At 44.4% G+C, this 21,254-nt stretch overlaps 2 protein-coding genes across 3 annotated transcripts in view; both read left to right on the top strand.

Moving 5' to 3' along the window:
- Window positions 1-21,254, top strand: part of CFAP47 (cilia and flagella associated protein 47) — a 1,062,207-nt gene that overhangs the window by 1,022,826 nt on the left and 18,127 nt on the right. The gene's annotated exons all lie outside the window — the stretch shown is intronic.
- Window positions 8,084-8,608, top strand: LOC117361942 (ATP synthase-coupling factor 6, mitochondrial-like). The gene has a single exon (XM_033947563.1). It carries the CDS (start codon window positions 8,181-8,183, stop codon window positions 8,502-8,504), a length of 324 nt encoding a protein of 107 aa, XP_033803454.1. The 5' UTR covers window positions 8,084-8,180; the 3' UTR covers window positions 8,505-8,608.

A 21,254-nucleotide genomic window follows, 5' to 3' on the forward strand; every position in this document is an offset into this window, starting at 1 on the left:
GCACTAAGGATATGTGAAGGAGGCACTGGGGGCACTAAAGACATGGGAAGGAGGCACTGGGGGCACTAAAGGCAGGAAGGGGCACTAAGGACATGGGAAGGAGGCACTGGGGGCACTAAAGACACTGGGACAGACTGAAGGTCCATCAAGCCCAGAATTAGAAGGCCTTGAGCATGCACAGATGCATGCTCAAGGCCCGGCAGAGGCAGGAAGATCTTCTAGTGGCACCGGCACGTCCTGTGGGCTGCGTGCCAGTGCCAGACGGGGGGGAGTAAGTTCAAGTTGTTCGGGCGGGGGGTGCTGGTTCGCGTGGAGGGGGGGTGCCGGTTCGCACGGGGGGCCTTTGCGAGCGGGGGGGGGGGGCAACGCCGCTTGCCTCGGGGGGAGGGGATGGGAACGTATCAAAGCGAGTTTCCATTATTTCCTATGGGGAAATTCGCTTTGATATACAAATATTTTGGTTTACGAGCATGCTTCTGGAACGAATTATGCTCGTAAACCAAGGTTCCACTGTACAGGAAAACTTAAACAGAACTCTTCTGGATTAGTCTGAGTTTTTTGAGTATTTTTTTGCAAACCCCTAGATATACAGTATTACAGTAATCTAAAATACTCAAAAAGGATGACTGCGAAAAGAGGCTTCACCAAAGAACTTCTTAATGGTGCGGAGCTTCCAGAGAGCCGAAATACATTTCATAAACAACAGATCTGTATGTTTTTCCAAAGTCAGATGTTTATCCAAAGTTACGCCCAATATTTTTATAGATTGTTCAATGTTATATTCCAGCCTGCTCACGTGAATCATGGTTTCTTTTATCTTTTCATTGGGCATTGCTAAAAAGAATTTACCGTATTTTCACCCATATACCGCGCACTCGTGTAAAACGCGCACACGGGTATAGCGCGCGGGGAACACAAATTTATGTAAAAAAAATTTAATATAGTTCGCACACGTGTATACCGCACATGCTAAAACCTCCTCCCGCCTACTCCGAACCGGCATCCTCCCCCCCCCGCTCGCTTACCCGCGTTTTACAACTTTTTTTTTCAATCCGATCCGGCATCCCCCCTGCGAACCGGAATTCTCCCCCCCTCCCCCCGCTCGCTTACCCGCGTTTTACAACTTTTTTTTTCAATCCGATCCGGCATCCCCCCTGTGAACCGGCATCCTCCCCCCCGCTCGCGTCGAACCCCCCCCCCCGCGATCCTACATCCCCCCCAGCACCGCAAAACATCTCTTACCCGATTGGGCACCGGCACCAGCACCAATGCACAGGATGTGCCAGTGCCAGTGCCCGAAGATCCTCCCTCGTTGGGTTGGGCTGGGCTGGGCGGTGCGGTGCGAGAGAGATCCTCCTTCTTCCTGCGCCGGGCTGGACTAGGCTTTGAACATTTGCGAATGCTCAAAGCCTTCTGGTCTCGCTCTCTCCGAGATAATCTTGGAGACAGCGAGACCAGAAGGCTTTGAGCATGCGCAAATGCTCAAAGCCTAGTCCAGCCTGAAAATACGGTAGTTTTTTTCAGTATCCAATTTCAATTTAAAAGCGGTCATCCAAAGCTCGATCTGATTTAAAATATTTGCCAAAAGATTAATAAAATCAGATGATAGACATTGGACCATTGACGATTTGATACATTAAGCACTAGGGCTATGAGAGTATTCGAGCCCTGAGTGGTATCGCTGAGGTCCTGGGAAACCTTTGTTGTATGAACTCTTCATTACATGATTTGAATAAGACTATTGAAGGACTCGTAAGATTGATTGCCTGACTGATAGTAAGGTGAAAATATATTTATTTAGATGCCAAAGCACTGATTGCACTTTAACGGAGTTTTTCTCTGACCAAGGATGTGTTTTCTATGACAACTTAGTAATTGCCATAGTAGTTTCCCGAGTTTTCCCTCGGGGAACACTGAGGTCTTTTCTCCGTAGTAGGAACCTGCTCTAAATCCGTTGAAAATCCGGGGTGGGAAATTTCATGGTGACACCAGAAAATATATCTTCACCGAAAGGGTGGTTGATCGCTGGAATAATCTTCCACAACAGGTCATTGAGGCCAGCAGCGTGCCAGATTTTAAGAAAAGATGGGATTGGCATGTGGGATCTCTTCATGGAGGTAGTTAGGGGGTGGGCCATTAGTGTGGGCAGACTGGATGGGCAGTGGCCCTTTTCTGCCATCATGTTCTATGTTTCTATGTTTCTAAATAATCTCTGATAACGGAAGTTACTGAATGAATATCTTTAGGTGGTGAAATATAATTTTTTTTTATATTCTGCTTGTTTAGTTCTATTTTTTGATAGTAAGGTGTACCATTTGGGGCAGCTGATTCTGATTTCCTGTTTTTTAAAGGCATTCCACATACAAGTATTCCTCTGTATGTTCCTTTGGATTTGGGGAGGTCACTTGTTACACACGATAAAGTGTTGATTTCCCTGAGCATTGCTGAGTTTCTTGAAATTGCTATACAGTTAGACATAAACATTTATAGTGCGAAATGCTGATTCAGGAATAAAACTGAATATCCAGTGGCATAGCAAGGGGGAGTGGTGCCCTTTCTCCCCATCCCTTCTTGCCCCCCCATCACGCACCCCCCTTTCTCTTCCCGATACCTCTTTAATTTTCCAGGCGCAAGCTTGCTGCCAGCGTCGTGCCAGCTCTCCTTCTGATGGCACTTCCTAGATGCGGTACCTGGAAGTGACATCAGAGAGAGCCGACCTGGCGCGGTGGTATTTTGTTCGCAGCAGCCGGCTGAGCTCATTGCGGCAGGGGAACTTCCCCCCGATCAGCTGAGCCAGCGGGATTCCCCGATCAGCTTATGGCAGCTGCGGTCTGGTTTTAGGATTACACGGCAAAGATAGGTAGCTGAAATATAGGCCAGGGTTTTCTGCGCCTACTGTTCAGCTGCCTATCTTGGCTTGAATCACGCATGATTCTGTAACCAGCACTGTCGCGTGATTGATACGCAATTGGTGGCTGCTTTTAAGGCGGCCACCGACATGGGCGCCAGTTAGAGAATCTGGGGGTTAATAGTTAGAGGAATAGACTTTTTTTGACATTTAGAAAATTTGCTCTACTTACTCATTGTCTCCTTCTGCTTACTCGCAGTGGCTTTCTCTTACTAAGACGTTATCTTCTATGTCTATACGCTTTGATTATATGACATCCATTCACACTTTGTATCACTGGTCCACATTGGCTATATCAAAAGGTAAAGCGATATCTCTCTTTTATAGTATTCTAAGAGATCACTCTTTCACATTTTCCTCTCATTCCATGAAACATTGGGAATCTATGCTGACAACCTCACTTACTGATGTTGACTGGGAACTCTTCTGGTCCTCGACAAACCGACCTCTTTTATCATCCAGAGTCTCACAATCAATGTTCTTCATTATGTGGAATGCGGTATGGACACCCTTTCGGATGTGGAAAGCTAACCTAAAACAAGACTCTATATGTTGGAATTGTATGAAAGAAGCTGGGACTCTTGATCACATGCTTTTCCACTGTGCTAAAGTTCGTTCCTTTTGGACGTGCATTTGGGACACCATAAAGTCTATTACCAATTGTTCAGAAGAAATTTCCTTTGACATTATAATTCTCCGATCTCAACACCCTTGTTTTACACAGTCGAACTGTCCTCCTAAACTCATTGATGCAATGTTTGTGACTGCCCTTATGCACATCTTGAAAAATTGGAAGTCCTCTTCATTACTAAACTATACCTTTTGGTGGAATTCTTTGATCATGTATCATAAATTTGAATCATATGCTTATGAAAAGAAAAATATAATTCGACTTTCCAAAAGTTTGATACAATGTAAATCACCCTGGAAATTCTTAGACTCATATGTTCAATCTATTTCATAGACACTCCTCTCTTCTTCTTCTTCCTCTTCCTCTTCTTTTTTTTTACCTTCATCTTTTTCCTCATTTTATTCTTTTTCTTTCTTTCTTCAATTTCTCTTTCCTCTTATCTTTTCTTTTATTATCTTTTCATGAACAGTCCTAGTACTTTAGATCTTTTAAAACGATTCAATTCTACATTGCACAATGTAACTGAATATTTGTTATACTAAATGTTTTGTTTTATTTTTTGATACCCTGTACTTGAACTGTTTCTTATATTTTTTCAAAAAACTCAATAAAAAATATTGAACTAAAAAAAAAAAGAAAATCTTAAGCGTACATTATACCTTTTCAGATTGCAGAAAACTATCCACCAAAGCAAAGTCAACTGCCTTTGGGTTTCTTCTTGTTCATATATTCTCCATATTCTCAAGCCTCTTTTGGATAATCAAATTATTCTTAATGAGAGAAGAATTAACAGGCTTAATCAAATCTGTATTGAGTGCAATCTGTTGAAGCTGATCCTGGTTTGGAAATAGGAGATTTAGGATCAGCAAATTCTTTCTTCAATGTAGCTAATGCAGGTGTGAGAGGTTCTTTTAATTTCTGAAACGGCTCCCCATACATTTCACGGAGTCACTTCAAAAACTGGAGTGGATAATTCATCCTTAAGTACAGAGTCCAGGAGAGACTCCAGCAAATACAAACGGACTGCACCGAGGAAAGATGCTGGACATATATACAGAAAACTTCATTGGCTACCGTTTGAAGCAAGGGTCATCTTCAAATTCGCCTGCCTCTGCTTCAAAACCCTAACTGGCTCAGCCCCGATATACCTGTCACGCCACTTCGTCTTCCCAGGCTCTAACCGTACACGCAATGCCCACCTATTTGCCCACCCCTCCCCAAAAGGATGCATCTACAAAAGATTCTTCAACAAAACCCTCTCTTTCCAAGCTGGCAAATGGAATGACTGCTTGACCACCCTCATCTCTCTTGTCCCAACTTATCTATCCTTCAGGAAATCCCTCAAATCATACCTCTTTGTTAAATTCCTCTAACTCCCGCCCTCCCAACCAAACTACTAATCTCAACCTCGCCTCCCTCCCTACCCTTCCTTCCCCTCTTCCCCCGGTTATTTTTCCTTTCCCCTTTCTGCACCCCCCCTTGCAACAGTTATTGGATCATTTTGTAATGGCCACTGGTTTATACCATACACTTGATAACTAATTCTCTTACCTTCATTGCTTATGTACAGTTCTCATCTCCTGTAAACTACTCTGAAACTGTTTTCTGATATTCTGTAACTTTGCTGTATATGTACAGTCTCTTCCCCTGTAAACCGCTCTGAACTGTTTTGTGGTATTGCGGTATACAAAAATAAAGTTATTATTATTATTATACGAGAAGAGCGAAGATTAGCAAACATTGATGATGCCAGTTGAGGCTTTGGAAGGTCACTTTGAGATGAATCCACCTGTTCGTGGCACTGTTAATAGGAAAGGGGGGATCAGGAAGGGGTAGATGGGGAGGATGATGGAATACTATTTGTCTTGTACGACTCAGAAAAATCTACTTAAAGAATAGAAAAACTAAAATAAATCTTCTCTTTGCATTGAAATTGAGACCCGTTATATTCAGAGCTGCCATAAATTTATGCAAATCATAGTTGAACTACGTGAGATGTTTTTCAGGAAATGCCAAGAAATGATCTTTCCAGGTGAACTGTTTTCCTACAGAAGTCTACAGAGCAACTAAAGCTATTTGAATTTTAAGTAATTTGAATAGAGATATATTGGTTCATATGACTTATGAACTAATAAGCTACCTCGCAAATGGATAAGTTAAAATTTTCTGCTATTTACCAGCTTATAAGAACAATTACTTTAGAAATCTCTCTGAAATTTCTGCTGCAGGAAAAATTTGAGGCCATCGTCACAAAGCAATTATCGTGTTTTGTAAGCAGTACATGTGTATATTGTCAGGAGAAGGGGAACAGAGAAAGGGAAAAACATTCATGAACTGTTCAGAACTGGTGCATTCAACTAGGCTCAGACAAGCGAAGGAGGGCACTGGGATGTGGTTAGAACATCTGTCTCAACACCCTGAGGTTGTGAGTTCGATTCCCACTCTGGGAAAGTCACTTCACACTTCATTGCCCCAGGTACAAAATAAGTACCTGGATATAATATGTAAACCACACAGAAAAAGCGGTATATTAAGTCCCACCCCCTTTACCTTTAATTGTGAGCTCATTTGCATGTGCAATTTAATACATAGAATTGGGTGCAAATGGGTAATCATTAGAATTTACGCTCTCATATTCATAGTCTTTATTCTATAAAGATTTGGGCATAAATTTTTCTGCTTGGCTTTGAAAAGGGGGAGTGGCAATGCGACGGCATGGACGATTCAGGGATGTTTCTAGGATATGCGCGTGATGGGTTAGAAATCAGGGATTTATACCACGGTTAAGTTGGTATAAATCCTCATGTCCAAAATTGGGTGCAGGTCCCAGTGCTAAGCGCTATTCTACAACTAATGCTCAACTTGGAGCGCCATTTATAGAATAGAACTCATGCGCATTTTTTGACACCCAAATTTGAGCGCCTTTTACAGAATTGAATCCAGTGTACAGAGGAGGAAGACTTAAGCTAAACTAAACTAAACAGACACCGGTTACAGAATCCAGCTTTTAGGCGAAGGACTGGCTCCTCCTTCGCCTAAAAGCCCTTCTGTTGGACATTTGTGGCCTAGGCGTGTTTTTGTTTCATTATGGCTAAAAAGTGTAGACGTGCTGTGGGGGTACTTTTAGACATAGTGGAGATTGGGCGTTTAGGCAGAGGAAGGCCATAATCAAACATGGACGTTTGTTTTGGTTATGGACATTTCCCCTGCTTCTGGGTTGAACGTTTAGGGACTTAGGCCAAAAGGGGACTTGGACGCTTTTTTTGATTTTGCCCCTCCACATTTATATACCGCATCATCTCCACAGATGTTGTGGAGCTCGGCACGGTTTACAAGAACTTAAAATATAGGAAGAGAAGGAAAAAAAAGGTTTACATGAACTTATATATAGAAGAGAAGACATTTCAATACAAGGCGGATAGTGTAGCTGGTTTTAAGAAGCGTTTGGACAAATTCCTAGAGGAAAAGTCCATAGTCTGTTATTGAGAAAAACATGGGAGAAGCTACTGCTTGCCCTGGTTCGATAGCATGGAATGTTGCTACTCTGGGGATTCTAGAATCTTGTTACTCTTTGGGATTCCGGAATCTTGCTACTCTTTCAGATTCTGGAATGTTGCTACTCTTTAGGGTTTTTTGCCAGGTACTGGTGACCTGGATTGGCCACCGTGAGAACGGGCTACTGGGCTTGATGAACCATTGGTCTGACCTAGTAAGGCTATTCTTATGTTCTTAGGAAAAGAACCATCCTGTGGAAACTCAAAAGGAGCCAAGAGAGTTGCACGGCTCACTACTTCAGATTTGATGATTCCAAAAATCCAGTCAAATCAAGAGTATCTTCTGATAATTCCTTATTATCTCCAGAAGTTTTCTGAGCCCGCAAAGGCATGTTTTTTGAAGACATGTAATATATCTTAGAGAAAGGGGGGATAGCTTCTTTTGGTATATGCAACATTTCCTCAATATATCCAAAGGAGACAAAATTGGATGTTTTGGAAAATTTATAAAACGCAAATTCAAATGACGAGGATTTTCCTGCAGTTAGCGTTTTATCCTTCATTAAGGCCAATTGCACTTTTTGAGAAGCAGCGACCTGATCCTCTCTTTGTCAACCTCTGTTGCATCTTACCCAAGGTTACAGCGGTCCCCGTAGCAATTTCTCGATTCAAGACCACAGCAACAATCAAGTTGGTAATTAAAAAAAAATCGCATTCTGCAATGAGTGTCCCGATTGTAGGCAGTGGTAGGCTTCCTACAACTGTCTGGCAGCCAATTGGGATGCAGATTTTTAAAATAAAAAAAAAGATCCCAAAGCAGGCTGCCTACACTGAAGGCTTTTGTCGCCGTCAAGGAAGACACATCAAGACATTTAAGCTCGTCCAAGGCTGGGCGTGGTTTCGACTGGAAATGGCCTTGGGAGGGCTTAAGCGGCCCTAAGCATCTCCCTAGGGCCATGAGAGATGTCTGAAATGTAGGCAAGCAGTTTGCTTAAATCACGTTGCGTGCTCACTGCATGCCTCCATTTAATTTAATTTAAAGCTTTTCTGGCTGGATGTCAGGGTCTCAGAGGCGGGATTTTCCGGTGTGCACTGGGTTGTGGAGCTGCAGTCTATCGCCGGGAGAAGAGACTCCAAGTGAAGCAACATGATTCTCCAGCGCCTGTTTCAGCTGTCCTCCATCTTTCGCTCTACAATCTCCATCCATTTGCGAAGGAACATTGGACTGTCTGCCATTGTGTTTAATAAGACCAAGGAACTAGATCCAGTACAGAAGCTCTTTGTAGACAAGATAAGAGAATACAACACTAAAAGCGAGAAGGCTGGGGGGCCCGTGGAAGCGGGCCCTGAGTTCCAGAAAGAAATGACTGAAAACATTAACAAACTTCAGCGGCTTTATGGTGGCGGAGACATGACTCAGTTTCCAAACTTTAAATTTGAGGAACCCAAGTTTGAGGACACTCAAAAATAAATGTTTCTGTGGGCTCCAACTTCTGCCATGTCCCTTGACTCCTGCACATTGTTTGTTTCTGGACAGTTATAGTGGTATAATAAATTTTATCATTTCCAAAAAAAAAAAAAAAAAAAATAATTAAATGTGGTGTCCTATGTACCGCTAAGGGCTCCTTTTATGAAGCCGCGTTAGCGGTTTGACATGCGTAATAGCACACGCTAATTTGCCAGCTGCACTAGCTGCTATTGCCTCCTCTTGAGCAGGCGGTAGTTTTTCGACTAGCGCGGAGGTTAGCGCGCGCTAAAACGTTGCGTGCGATAAAGCCATTAACGCGGCTTCGTAAAAGGAGCCCTAAATCTCCCAAAGGATTCAAAGCGGTTTACAAGACAATTAAATTGAATTAAGTAATGGCCAAAATTCTAATCTGGTACTTTGAATTTCCCTCTCTGTCCCAACGGGCTCAGAATCTAACTATAGTACCTATGAAAAAAAAAATAAGTACAGTGGTGCCTCACACAACGAACTTAATTCGTTCCAGGAGCAAGTTTGTTATGCGAAAAGTTCGTTATGTGAAACGCGTTTTCCCATAACAATACATGTAAAAAAAAATAATTCGTTCTGTAGCATAAAATATGCTAAGATGACATAAAAAAAGATAAATTTTTGGTTATTATTTTTATTTAGATACATCTAAAAACATAATTGTTTTTTAAAACAACACACATTTTTTAAATTTAAAGACAGACTAAGTAGAGTCTAATTTTACAGTGAGAGAGGGCAGAGTCTCAGCGGCAAAAACTGGGACTTAACTGTTCATTTTTTTTTTTTTTTCTACCGTGTTTCCCCGATAAGGCAGGGCCATCAAATAAGACAGCCCCCCCTTTTTAGAAAAAAATGTAAAATAAGGCACCCCCCCCCCGCAAATAAGCCACCCACCGATACCTGCGTTTACCCGAATCGGGTGTTACGGTGGGTGACTCCGTGTGGTCCCTGGCACCCCCGACACGATCGGGGCAAGAGGGAGCTCAAGCCCTCTTGCCCCCCGACTCCCCGACACGATCGGGGCAAGAGGGAGCTCAAGCCCTCTTGCCCCCCCGACTCCCCGACACGATCGGGGCAAGAGGGAGCTCAAGTCCTCCTGGCCACGGCGACCCCCTAACCCCACCCTGCACTACATTACGGGCAGGAGGGATCCCAGGCCCTCCTGCCCTCGACGCAAACCCCCCTCCCCCCAACGACCGCCCCCCCAAGAACCTCCGACCGCCCTCCCAGCCGACCCGCGACCCCCCTGGCTGACCCCCACGACACCCCCAACCCCCTTCCCCGTACCTTTCTGTAGTTGGCCGGACAGACGGGAGCCAAACCCGCCTGTCCGGCAGGCAGCCATCGACGGAATGAGGCCGGATTGGCCCATCCGTCCCAAAGCTCCGCCTACTGGTGGGGCCTAAGGCGCCTGGGCCAATCAGAATAGGCCCGGGAGCCTTAGGTCCCTCCTGGGGGCAGGGCCTGAGGCACATGGTCGGGTTGGGCCCATGTGCCTCAGGCCCCGCCCCCAGGAGGGACCTAAGGCTCCCGGGCCTATTCTGATTGGCCCAGGCGCCTTAGGCCCCACCAGTAGGCGGAGCTTTGGGACGGATGGGCCAATCCGGCCTCATTCCGTCGATGGCTGCCTGCCGGACAGGCGGGTTTGGCTCCCGTCTGTCCGGCCAACTACAGAAAGGTACGGGGAAGGGGGTTGGGGGTGTCGGCCAGGGGGGTCGCGGGTCGGCTGGGAGGGCGGTCGGAGGTTCTTGGGGGGGGGCGGTCGTTGGGGAGAGGGGGGTTTGCGTCAAGGGCAGGAGGGCCTGGGATCCCTCCTGCCCGTAATGTAGTGCAGGGTGGGGTTAGGGGGTCGCCGTGGCCAGGAGGACTTGGGCTCCCTCCTGGCCCGATATTGTCGGGGAGTTGGGGAATCGGCGGGGCAAGAGGGCTTGGGCTCCCTTTTGCCCCGATCGTGTCGGGGAGTCGGGGGGCAAGAGGGCTTGAGCTCCCTCTTGCCCCGATCGTGTCGGGGAGTCGGGGGGGCAAGAGGGAGCCAGGCGGAGAGAGGGCAGTTAAGCGCAGTGCCTGCGCGGAAGGATGCAGCTCGGGCGACTTCGTTGTGTGAAACGAAGTTCGTTGTATGGATCAAGACATAAAGTTCGTTGTGCGCAGCGTTCGCTGTGCGAGGCGTCCGTTATGCGAGGCACCACTTGTACTTACATTTACATTTATAGAGAAATGCAAAGTCATGCATATAGGGAAGAAGAACCCGATGTTCAGTTACAAAATGGGGGGGTTAGTACTAGGGGAAAGTAACCTTGAAAAAGACTTGGGTGTGCTGGTGGATACAACAATGAAGTCAACGGCGCAATGCGCAGCAGCCGCAAAGAAAGCAAACAGAATGTTGGGTATTATTAAGAGGGGAATTATGACCAGGACAAAGGAAGTCATCATGCCACTGTATCGCGAGATGGTGCGCCCGCATCTGGAGTACTGTGTCCAATATTGGTTGCCGTACCTAAAGAAGGACATGGAGATACTTGAGAGGGTTCAGAGAAGAGCGACAAAAATGATAAAAGGTATGGAAAACCTTTCATACACTGAGAGGCTAGAAAGGCTGGGGCTCTTCACCCTGGAGAAGCGAAGACTCAGAGAAAACATGATAGAGACTTACAAGATCATGATGGGCATAGAGAAGGTGGAGAGGGACAAATTCTTCAGCCTATTGGGAACCACAAGAACAAGGGGGCACTTGGAGAAATTGAAAGGGGACAGGTTCAGAACCAATGCTAGGAAATTCTTTTTCACTCAGAGGATGGTGGACACCTGGAATGCGCTTCCAGAGGTTGTAATAGGACAAAGTACCTTACCGGACTTCAAGGAAGGATTGGATAATTTCCTGAAGGACACAGGGGTTGAGGGATACAGATAGAAGTAGAGATAAGTTATGTAAGGGCTTACAGAGAAGGCTAAGGGGATTAAAAGGACTTAGACGCCAGTCACCTTACAGGTCATGGACCTGATGGGCCGCCGCAGGAGCGGACTGATGGGCGCGATGGACCTCTGGTCTGACCCAGCGGAGGCAACTTCTTATGTTCTTATATAAAGAGAAGGAAGAAGGAAAAGATAATACAACAATTTCAGTACTATAGGTACGTTAAAGTTTCAAAAGAATGGAAAACTTCAATATCAAAGAGTCCCAAAGAAAAATCCTAAAAATAAAAGCAGGAAAAAAAAAAATAGCAAAATTTAAACAAGCTCAACCAAAAGAAAATTAAAAATAAACCCCAGTCATTTTCACTACCCTCAGTCTCAGTCAGCTTCTAATCCCATGCCCCAATCGAGCCAGTCTAGCTCAGGCCAGCTACACAAAAATGATTGCTCTGCTTCAATTTCCCTGCTCCTGAAAGGCTGGAACCAAACGCTGCAGCTCCGCCAGACAGCTCTGAGATGGCAGAACGAGGATAGGTGGACCGTCCTCCCATGGGACACCAGAAGATGTGGGCTGGGAGCTAGATGCGAGCAGAGGCTCTGGGCTGAAAGCTGGGTCTTAGAGGTGGCAACACCTCTTCAGCACCAGCCATAAATGCTGGTTCACTTTAGATGGTTTGTTAGATGACCCATAGAAACATAGAAATAGACGGCAGATAAGGGCCACGGCCCATCCAGTCTGCCCACCCTAATGACCCTCCCCTACCTTTACCTTGTGAATAGATCCCACGTGTCGATCCCATTTGGCCTTAAAATCAGGCATGCAGCTGGCCTCAATCACCCCTTTTGGGATTGTAGATCACACAGTTGAGTCCCTCCGTGCTACTGTGTTGAACCAGCTGATAAAATCTCCAGGAAGCAAAAGTAAAACAGTCTTTTCTCATAGGCACTTCCCACCAACTGAGGTGAAAGAAGGGTTCAAAGAACTAGCAAATATGTGTAGCTTGTCAGTGCTGCCATCTGTTGATGAATTATGGAGGTGGAGGCACTACTTTTCATTTAATCTTGTAATTTATTTATTTGCAGAAAATCTCCTGGCTGTTTATAGAAAAGTTGCTATTTTGTTTTCTTCCAGAATTCAAGTTCCAAAACTAGAGAACTTGATTAAATTGATCCCTACAGAAACGAAGCATAATGATAATCAAACACTGGAAAGAAACTGCAGAGTGATTGAGCTCAGCGATTGCTCATCCAGTGGAACAAATTAAGATGCTCAGTCTTATTTAGAAGAAATGTGAGAGAACCATTCTTCATAGGAAAAAGTATTAAGGCTGAGGAGTTGACTGCCATCTAATTTGGTTAAGACATCTTCAATATTCATTAATTGGCTGAACATATTCTGTGGAAATAAATAATAGTGGAGAAGAAGCAGAATTTATAACTTGCAGATCACCCAGAAAAGGCCCTACCTTGATTGTCTGTCTGCTTATTAAGTGAAAACAATAGTGCAATACTTGCGATTGTTTTACCTTCACAGCTGTGATGAAAATTTGGAATTCGCACGGTTCAAGATACTCTTTCCAAGGGCACAGGATCTTCACTAAAGTCAAAAACACTTCTGGTGTCTGAACACCTGCGCGGAGGATTGATTAAAGTTGCTTACAGATGTTTACATAATTTAATCAATGTTTATAAATGAAGAAGACCTACCAGTAACTGTGTTTGGGTCATTTTCGAGAAAGATGCTCACCAGCTGAGTCTCTTTAAATAGAAAATTGTGCAGCTTGTAAATTGTCTGTGATGTCTCGCTGAAAATGTATCAAGTTGAATCCGGTAATTTCACAGTTCCCCCTCATGAATTACAGTAGAGTCCTGGCTAACCAACCTTTGGTAATCCAATGTTCTAGATTAACTGACAGTTGGTTCACCAGGCTCCCATCATATCTCTCAAAAAGTGCCTCCCCCTCCCCCAGAGTGCCTCATACCTTGCCCATCTTCCTAAAGAGAAGCTGCTTCCCCACTCCTGAACCCCCCTCCCAAAATGCCTCCCCTCTCATTGACCCAACCAGCTCATGACCAAGAAGGAGGTCACCCCCCCCAGAAAAGCTACAAGTTGAAGCACTGAGAATGCCGATGAACCACCTTGCAACATGTTTCTGAACAGCTGGGACTGTGGTGGGGCTGGTTTGCTCATTGCACACCAGTATCTGCAACAGCTCAACCGATCCCCAGTCCCTTTCCTTCCTGGTGGTGTCTCACTCGTGTGTAACTGCGGTTCAGCTCAGCTGAGCTTGGAAGTAGTACATATTCAAGGTGTCCGACAGGCGCCATCTTTCTAGCTTACTGGAAAGAAGCAAGTTCAGAGAGTAGCTGCTGTTTGCCAGGAAGGGACGGAGTGAGGGGAGGTAGAGGCTGCTCCTTTCCCTGCTGCTACAACCACCCAGTGTTCCTTCTTGAATGCACAGTGAGGAAGGAAGAGACCAGCTACTCTGGACTGCAGTGACTTAGTGTGGTGGGCACGTGAAGAGGGATGTAATGTACAGTAGAGTCTTGGATTACCCAACTTTTCAGTTACTCAACAATGGGTTGGTCTAGTGGTTAGAGCTACAGCCTTAGCACCCTGAAGCTGGGGGTGCAAACCCCTCACTGTTCCTTCTAACTCTGGGCAAGTCACTTAATCCTCCACTGCCCCAGGTACATTAGAAAGACTGTGAGCTTGCCAGGACAGATAGTGAAAATGTTTGAGCACCTGATTTGTAACATATTTTGAGCTCCTTTGAGAGGATGGGCTAAATTTTTAAAAACCCTAAAACACGCAACCCCCTCCCCCACAACAAATAGGTCAGGTAAGAGGAGGACAGCATGTAGAAGCAACAGTTAAATATATGGAATGGTGTCATAAGAACACAAAACTATCCCCAATATACTGCACTCTCACCTATTTATGGAGACTGAACTCTGAGGACTTTCTTAGAGATCAGACTCCACAGGTGACCCTTGAGGTTAATTCCCTCCTGCCCACCCCAAGGTGGAGCGGTTTTGACTCTTCAGCCAACCAGGAACAACGCATTGCTTTGGTAGGATTTACTTCTGCACCACAATATGGCTGGGAAACATCGTATCACCAAAGCCGCTGCTCATGTTACAACTTCTGTCTCTGTGCAGACAGAAAATTTTATCCAGGCAGAGGGCGTGGTTCCATGTGCAAGCTGTCTTCAGCTTGAATTCCACATGAAGGAAGTAAAGGAACGGAGAGAGGAGGTGGCAAGACTGAGGCGCATCCGTGAGAATGAGAGGTACATCGATGAAATGGTTCATGAGGCATCAAAGATTTCCAGCTGTGCTGAGGGAAGACTGTTGGACTCAGATTACGGAACACTGCAAGATTTGTACTATGAGTCCCCCCGCCCTTGAACTGAAGAACCAGTATGCTGTCCTGGAAGTGGAGGCGATGAGAGCATCCCAGGGAAAGGAAGGACCAAAGTTTCCAAGTTTATTTTAAACTTTCTATCCCACCTTAGGGAAAACCATTAAGGTGGCTTACAATCTAAAACATGTTTAAAATACACAATGTGCAGAAGATAAATCAACATAATAAGATCTTGAAAACCCTCAAATTTCTGGATCCATGACCACTAGGAAGGCATAAGGTAGTGGTGGTTTATGATGCCCTTCTGTGGGGTATAGAAGTGTCCATCTGCAGAGAGACATGATGTCCCTCTGCAGATGCCTTGTGCCAGGTGCAAAAATCCAAGATGTTATGGAAAGATTGTCAAGACTCATCAAGCCGGATGACTATTATCAAACGTTGCTCATCCATGTTGGCACTAATTATACTGTTTCAAAAGTGACTTTGTGGCTCTGTGAGAGAAGGTGGAACAGTCAGGCACACAGGTGGTATTCTCATCCATCCTTCCTGTCAAGGGTAAGGGCCAGGTAAGAGAAGCATGCATCCTGGAGATGAATGTATGGCTAAGTGGATGGTGTCGTCAAAAGCGTTTTGGCTTCCTGAACCATGGGATGATTTTTCAAGGGTTCCTGAGCAGGAATGGTATGCATCTATCAAAGAAGGGAAGAAGTGTCTTTGGCAGTAGGCTGCCTAATCTACTGAAGATGACATTAAACTAGAAGTGATGGGGCAGGGTGATCAGAGCCCTCAGGTAAGTAAATTAATGAGTACCTAAACACAAATGGGAAAAGGGAGCAATGTCTGGAAAGCAGTATATACTAATGCTTGAACTATGGGAAACAAGATTCTGGATCTAGAAGCTGTGATGGAAGAAGATGAGCTGGATATAGTGGTGATCACAGAAACGTGGTTCACGGAGAATCATGACTGGGATATAGTTATGCCGGGCTATAATCTGTTTAGGAAAGATATGGTAGGAAGAAAAGGAGGGGGGTGTAGCGTTATATGTTAAAGATCATATTAAAGCCACACAATTGCAGGATCTGCAGGGCAAGGAAGAGGCACTGTAGGTCAATTTGGAAAGAGGGAATGGTGAATATATTTACATTGGTGTGATATACAGGCCTCCTTCACAGACGGAAGAAGTAGATAGAGATTTGATAGTAGACATTCAGACCATATCTAAAAAAGGGGAAGTTTTACTAATAGGTGATTTTAACATGCTGGATGTTGATTGGGGTATCCCTATTGTGGGGGTCTTCTAAAAGTAGGGCGATCCTGGATTCTCTACAAGGAGAACTGTTCCAGCAGTTGATACTGGAACTCAGGCGGTATGGGGGTCATACTGGACTTAGTGCTTGCAAACAGAGAAAGTGTTTCTGATGTTACAGTGGGTGATCATCTGGCATCCAGTGATCACTGCATGGTACGGTTTAATATTAAGACAGGTATAGAGAGGGATCATTCAAAAGTAAAGGTTCTAGACTTTTAAAAAACTAACTTTGTTCGGATGGAATTGTTGTCTAGATGGGAACATCTGGAAGGAGTAGAAATGCAGTGGGCAAAGCTAAAAGGAGTTATTGTAAGGGCGACAAACCTTTTTGTGAGGCAAGTAAGTAAAAGTAAGAGGAAAAGAAGACCACTTTGGTTCTCAAGAAGGTAAGGAATAAGAGGTTAGCTTTCATAAAAGGTCATAGAAAGAGGAAGTCAGGCAAAAATATATGGAAAAGTTAAGAGAGGCTGGTCATGTAGTCAGGAAAGCAAAGATACAAATGGAAGAAAAAATAGCTGACACAGTAAAACAGGGAGACAAGACATTTTTTAGATATATCAGTGATAGCAAGAAGTGCAAAAGTGGCATTGTGAGACTCAAAAGTGAAGGGGAGGAATATGTAGAAGCTGATAAAGAAAAGGCCGAATTGCTTAACAAATATTTATGTTCTGTGTTCACGGCTGAAGCGCCAGGAGCGGGACCGCAAAAGACAAACGTGAATAGGAATGGAGGAATAATAGAACATAGAAACATAGAAGATGACGGCAGAAAAGGGCTACAGCCCATCAAGTCTGCCCACTCTGCTTACCCACCCCCTGTCTATGCCCTAATGACCCAATTTCCTTATCTTGACCCTCGTAGGGATCCCACATGGGTATCCCATTTATTCTTAAAGTCTGGCACGCTGTCTGCCTCGATCACCTGCACTGGAAGCTTGTTCCAATGATCAACCACTCTCTTTGTGAAGAAATACTTTCTGGTGTTGCCATGAAATTTTCCACCCCTGATCAATTTTCAGAGGGTTGTGTTCAAGTTTTAAGTTTTCAAGTTTTATTTAAAATTTGATATACTGCTTTAAATAAATTGTCTAAGTGGTATACAATACCAAGACTATTAAAATCCAGGGGAAGACATTAGATAACAAAATTTTACTGACTTACAAAATACAAATTGGATTAGTGGGCAAGTACAATTTATAATAGGAAAGAAATAATGTACAAGGTCAACATACTGGGAAGGGGATATGCTTTTCTTTCTATATGCGATCTAGCATCTACTTGTCATGTGCATCTTTAAAGAGGAAGGACTTTAAGTTATTTTTGAGTTTGTCCAATGAGATTTCTTCTTGAAGGTGAGAGGGCAGGGAATTCCATATCGTTGGTGCAGTAACCGAAAAGATTTTCTTTCTGGTGGTGTCATAGAATAAATGCCTTGGGGAAGGGACCACCAGATGATTCTGGTTGCTGGATCTTAATGTTCTAGTTGGACAGTGTGGGATAAGATCAAACTCTTCTGAATTTCCTCCCTACCCCTAGACAGCCCCTCCCTCCCAAGCAAGGGCCTCAGGTTCATTACTTGGTAGTCCAGTGATGCCAAGCAGGAACGATTCCCTTTCCCCAACTTCTGACAGACATGATGGGAGATAAAGGCCAAATGGCCCATCCAGTCTGCCCCAGCATGCTTCATTGATGTCATCCTGTAGTGATGTCAGCTGCCCCAAGAAGAACCATTGTTTTATTGGGGTTGTCCAGTTGAAAATCCTAGATATCAGGAGCATCCTGAACTGGAAGAGGACTCTGTGCAACACAGTCCTAAGTGAAGCCACCTCACCCTTTGTATCACGGCCCCCACAAGGGAAACAGATGGGGATCAATTTTGCATCCGTATCTCCTCTGCGCTATCTTCAGCCTCACCGATTGCACAGCCCTCGAGATGGTCTTGCCTAATATCCATGTTATTACTGGAATGAAAATGATCTTGAAAATGAAATTCTTCTCCTGCACTAGTGAAGATCTGAACATAATTTGGTTTGGATTACTGCTATTCAAATAAACCATGTAATACAGCAAAATAGGTAAAAAGAATGGACCCTGTTTAATTTGTAGGATTGTGTCCCTGACGTTTTATGCTGCTATTGCTTCTGAATACTAAAACTGTGCTTTATGATTTAAGCATGAAATAGTATCAGTGATTTGATCCCTATCTCCCTCTTTACTAGGCTTTGATAGAGTTGTTTTATTAAATTGTTTATTCAATAGCTGTAACAAATCGATGGGAAAAAGTGTCAGACTGTTGAGATCGTTTCTAGATACTCTTTACTCAAGAAATATGCAGGCCAATTTCAGTGAGGGAACCGCATTTGACTAAAGGGGCAGCTTAATTGTATCTTTAAGAATCAGACAGTCCAAAAGTTTCTTAAAAATGAACAAAGCTGAATAAGGAAATAGACTTGGGGCCGCCACGTGAGTGGACTGTTGGGCGCGATGGACACTGGTTTGACCCAGCAGCGGCAATTCTTATGTTCTTATGTTGTATCAGTCAGTTTCAAAGGCCGTGTAACAAGCAAAGGTCTTATATAAAACAAAATGCTCCATTACCTAAATCAAAGCACAATACTTCATTTCAAATGGGAGCTGTAGGGCAGCAAGCATGGTCCCTTTTCAAGGACACAGTCACCGAGGCACAAAATCTATATATACCGCGTATAGACAAGGGATCCAAGAGGAAAAAGAACAAGGAACCAGCATGTCTCACTGTAGCGGTGAAAGAAGCGATCAAAGACAAGAAGATTTCTTTTAAAGAATAGAAAAGGTCAAAAACGGGCAAAAACTGGAAAAAGCACATGCAACATCAACGCAGGTGCCATAAGGCGGTAAGAGGGGCCAAAAGGGACTATGAGGAAAAAATTGCCAAAGAGGTGAAAAACTTCAAGCCGTTCTTTTGATATATTAAGGGGAAACGACCTGCGAAGGAAGCAGTGGGGGCCGTTGGATGACCAGGGAATAAAGGGAGTGCTAAAGGAGGACAAAGTCATAGCCGACAAACTGAACACGTTTTTGCATCTGTATTTACAGAAGAGGATATGCGCAACATACCGGAGACTTACAGGCTATACCTAGGAAACGAAGATGGGAAACTGACTGGGTTGACAGTCAGTCTAGAAGAGGTATGCAGGCAGATTGACAGGCTTAAAAATGACAAATCCCCGGGACCGGACCCTATCCATCCTAGGGTAATCAAGGAACTGAAAGGGGTTATAGCTGAACTGCTTCAACTAATAACCAATCTGTCGATCAAATCGGGAAGGATTCCGAAGGACTGGAAAGTGGCGAATGTTACGTCGATCTTCAAGAAAGGTTCGAGGGGAGATCCGGGAAACTACAGGCCGGTGAGTCTGACCTCGGTACCGGGAAAGATGGTAGAGGCGCCGATAAAGGATCGCATCGTTGCCCACCTTGACGGACACAATCTGATGAGAAACAGCCAGCATGGCTTCAGCAAAGGAAGATCTTGCGTGCCGAGCAGTACTTGGAGAGACCCCCCAGGAAAGATACTTGGGAGTACTGGTTGACAAGTCAATGACAGTACTATTCAAAAGGATCCAGAGAAGAGCGACTAAAATGGTTAAGGGGCTGGAGGAGTTGTCGTACAGTGAGAGATTAGAGAAACTGGGCCTCTTCTCCCTTGAAAAGAGGAGACTGAGAGTGGACATGATTGAAACCTTCAAGATAATGAAGGGAATAGACTTAATATATAAAAACAGGTTGTTCACCCTCTCCAAGGAAGGGAGAATGAGGAAGTTCTTCTTCACCCAGAGAGTTGTGGAAAACTGGAATGCTCTTCCGGAGGCTGTCGTAGGGGAAAACACCCTCCAGGGATTCAACTGGAGCTAAACTGGAATGTACGCAGGTGAGGCTGGACTCATTTAGAGCACTGGTCTTTGACCTAGGGGTCGCTGCATGAGCGGACTGCTGGACCCAATGGACCGCTAGTCTGACCTAGAAGTGGCAATTCTTATGTTCTTAAGCAGTTTAATTTAAGACAGCCTATATGCTGTCCCAAATTAAATTGTGCAAACAAAAAAACAAAATAGTCCAGTAGGCTTGAAGTGAAGTTGGAGACAATGTTTATTCAGCAAAATATTGTCAGGCATTTTCTACCAATCTCCCCAGTGCGCTAAACAGAGCTGTAGAGCATCACAAACATGGATTATTCCTTCCTGGTTTAAGTGGTCATGCCTAAAGTGAATCCTGCGCCTAATCTTTGGGTTCTAAAAGCAGGTGTAAACGCCGGCACCCAACTCAGGAATGCTTTGGGCAAATTCTGCAAATCTGTATGCAGCTTTTTGGAATGCCCCCTTCTGAGTTGCCCACGAGACAATTTAGGCGCTCAGGGGGAAATTTTCTAAGAGGCAGCTAAAGATAGGCACCTAATTTAATTAGCAAATTGGCTTCAAATAGGGCTTTAACAAGCTCAGAACTGAAAAACATAAAACTAAATTGGGTGATAGGCATGATTCTACCAAAGATAGACATCTATTGCATGGCGCCTAATGGCACTTAACTCCAAAGTAGGTGTGTTTAGGGGTGAAGAAAGACTTAAGTATCGCTAGGTGTGATTCTCTTAAGGACTTAGGTATCTAACCTTGGCCTTCATTACAGGTGCCTACGTTTTAAGTTAGGTATGATTCTGTAATAGGCTGACAATGATAGGGGGCCTATCTTTTTAGACGCCATTTTCAGAATTTCCTCTTCTGTGTTATAGAATACTATGCTGGCATATCTGCGTACAAATCCTAATCTATTTGTTTATGTATTCAGTTTTCTATACCATTCTCCCACGGGAGCTCAGAATGATTTACGTGAATTTATTCAGGTACTCGAGCATTATTTCCTGTCTGTCACAGCAGGCTCACAATCTGTCTAATGTACCTGGGGCAATGGGGGGGGGGGAGGTTAAATGACTTGCTCAGGGTCACAAGGAGCAGCATAGGCTTGAACCCACAACCTCAGGGCGCTGAGGCTGTAGCTTTAACCACTGAGCCACTCTAGAAATCAAAATGTAGCAAAAGTGAGCCAAGTCTAGGACAATGAAGCCATTGTGACATCACTGATGAGGTTGGCTCTTATTGGTG

The sequence above is a fragment of the Geotrypetes seraphini genome, chromosome 6 (assembly GCF_902459505.1).
Source record: "Geotrypetes seraphini chromosome 6, aGeoSer1.1, whole genome shotgun sequence".
Taxonomy (NCBI): Eukaryota; Metazoa; Chordata; class Amphibia; order Gymnophiona; family Dermophiidae; genus Geotrypetes; species Geotrypetes seraphini.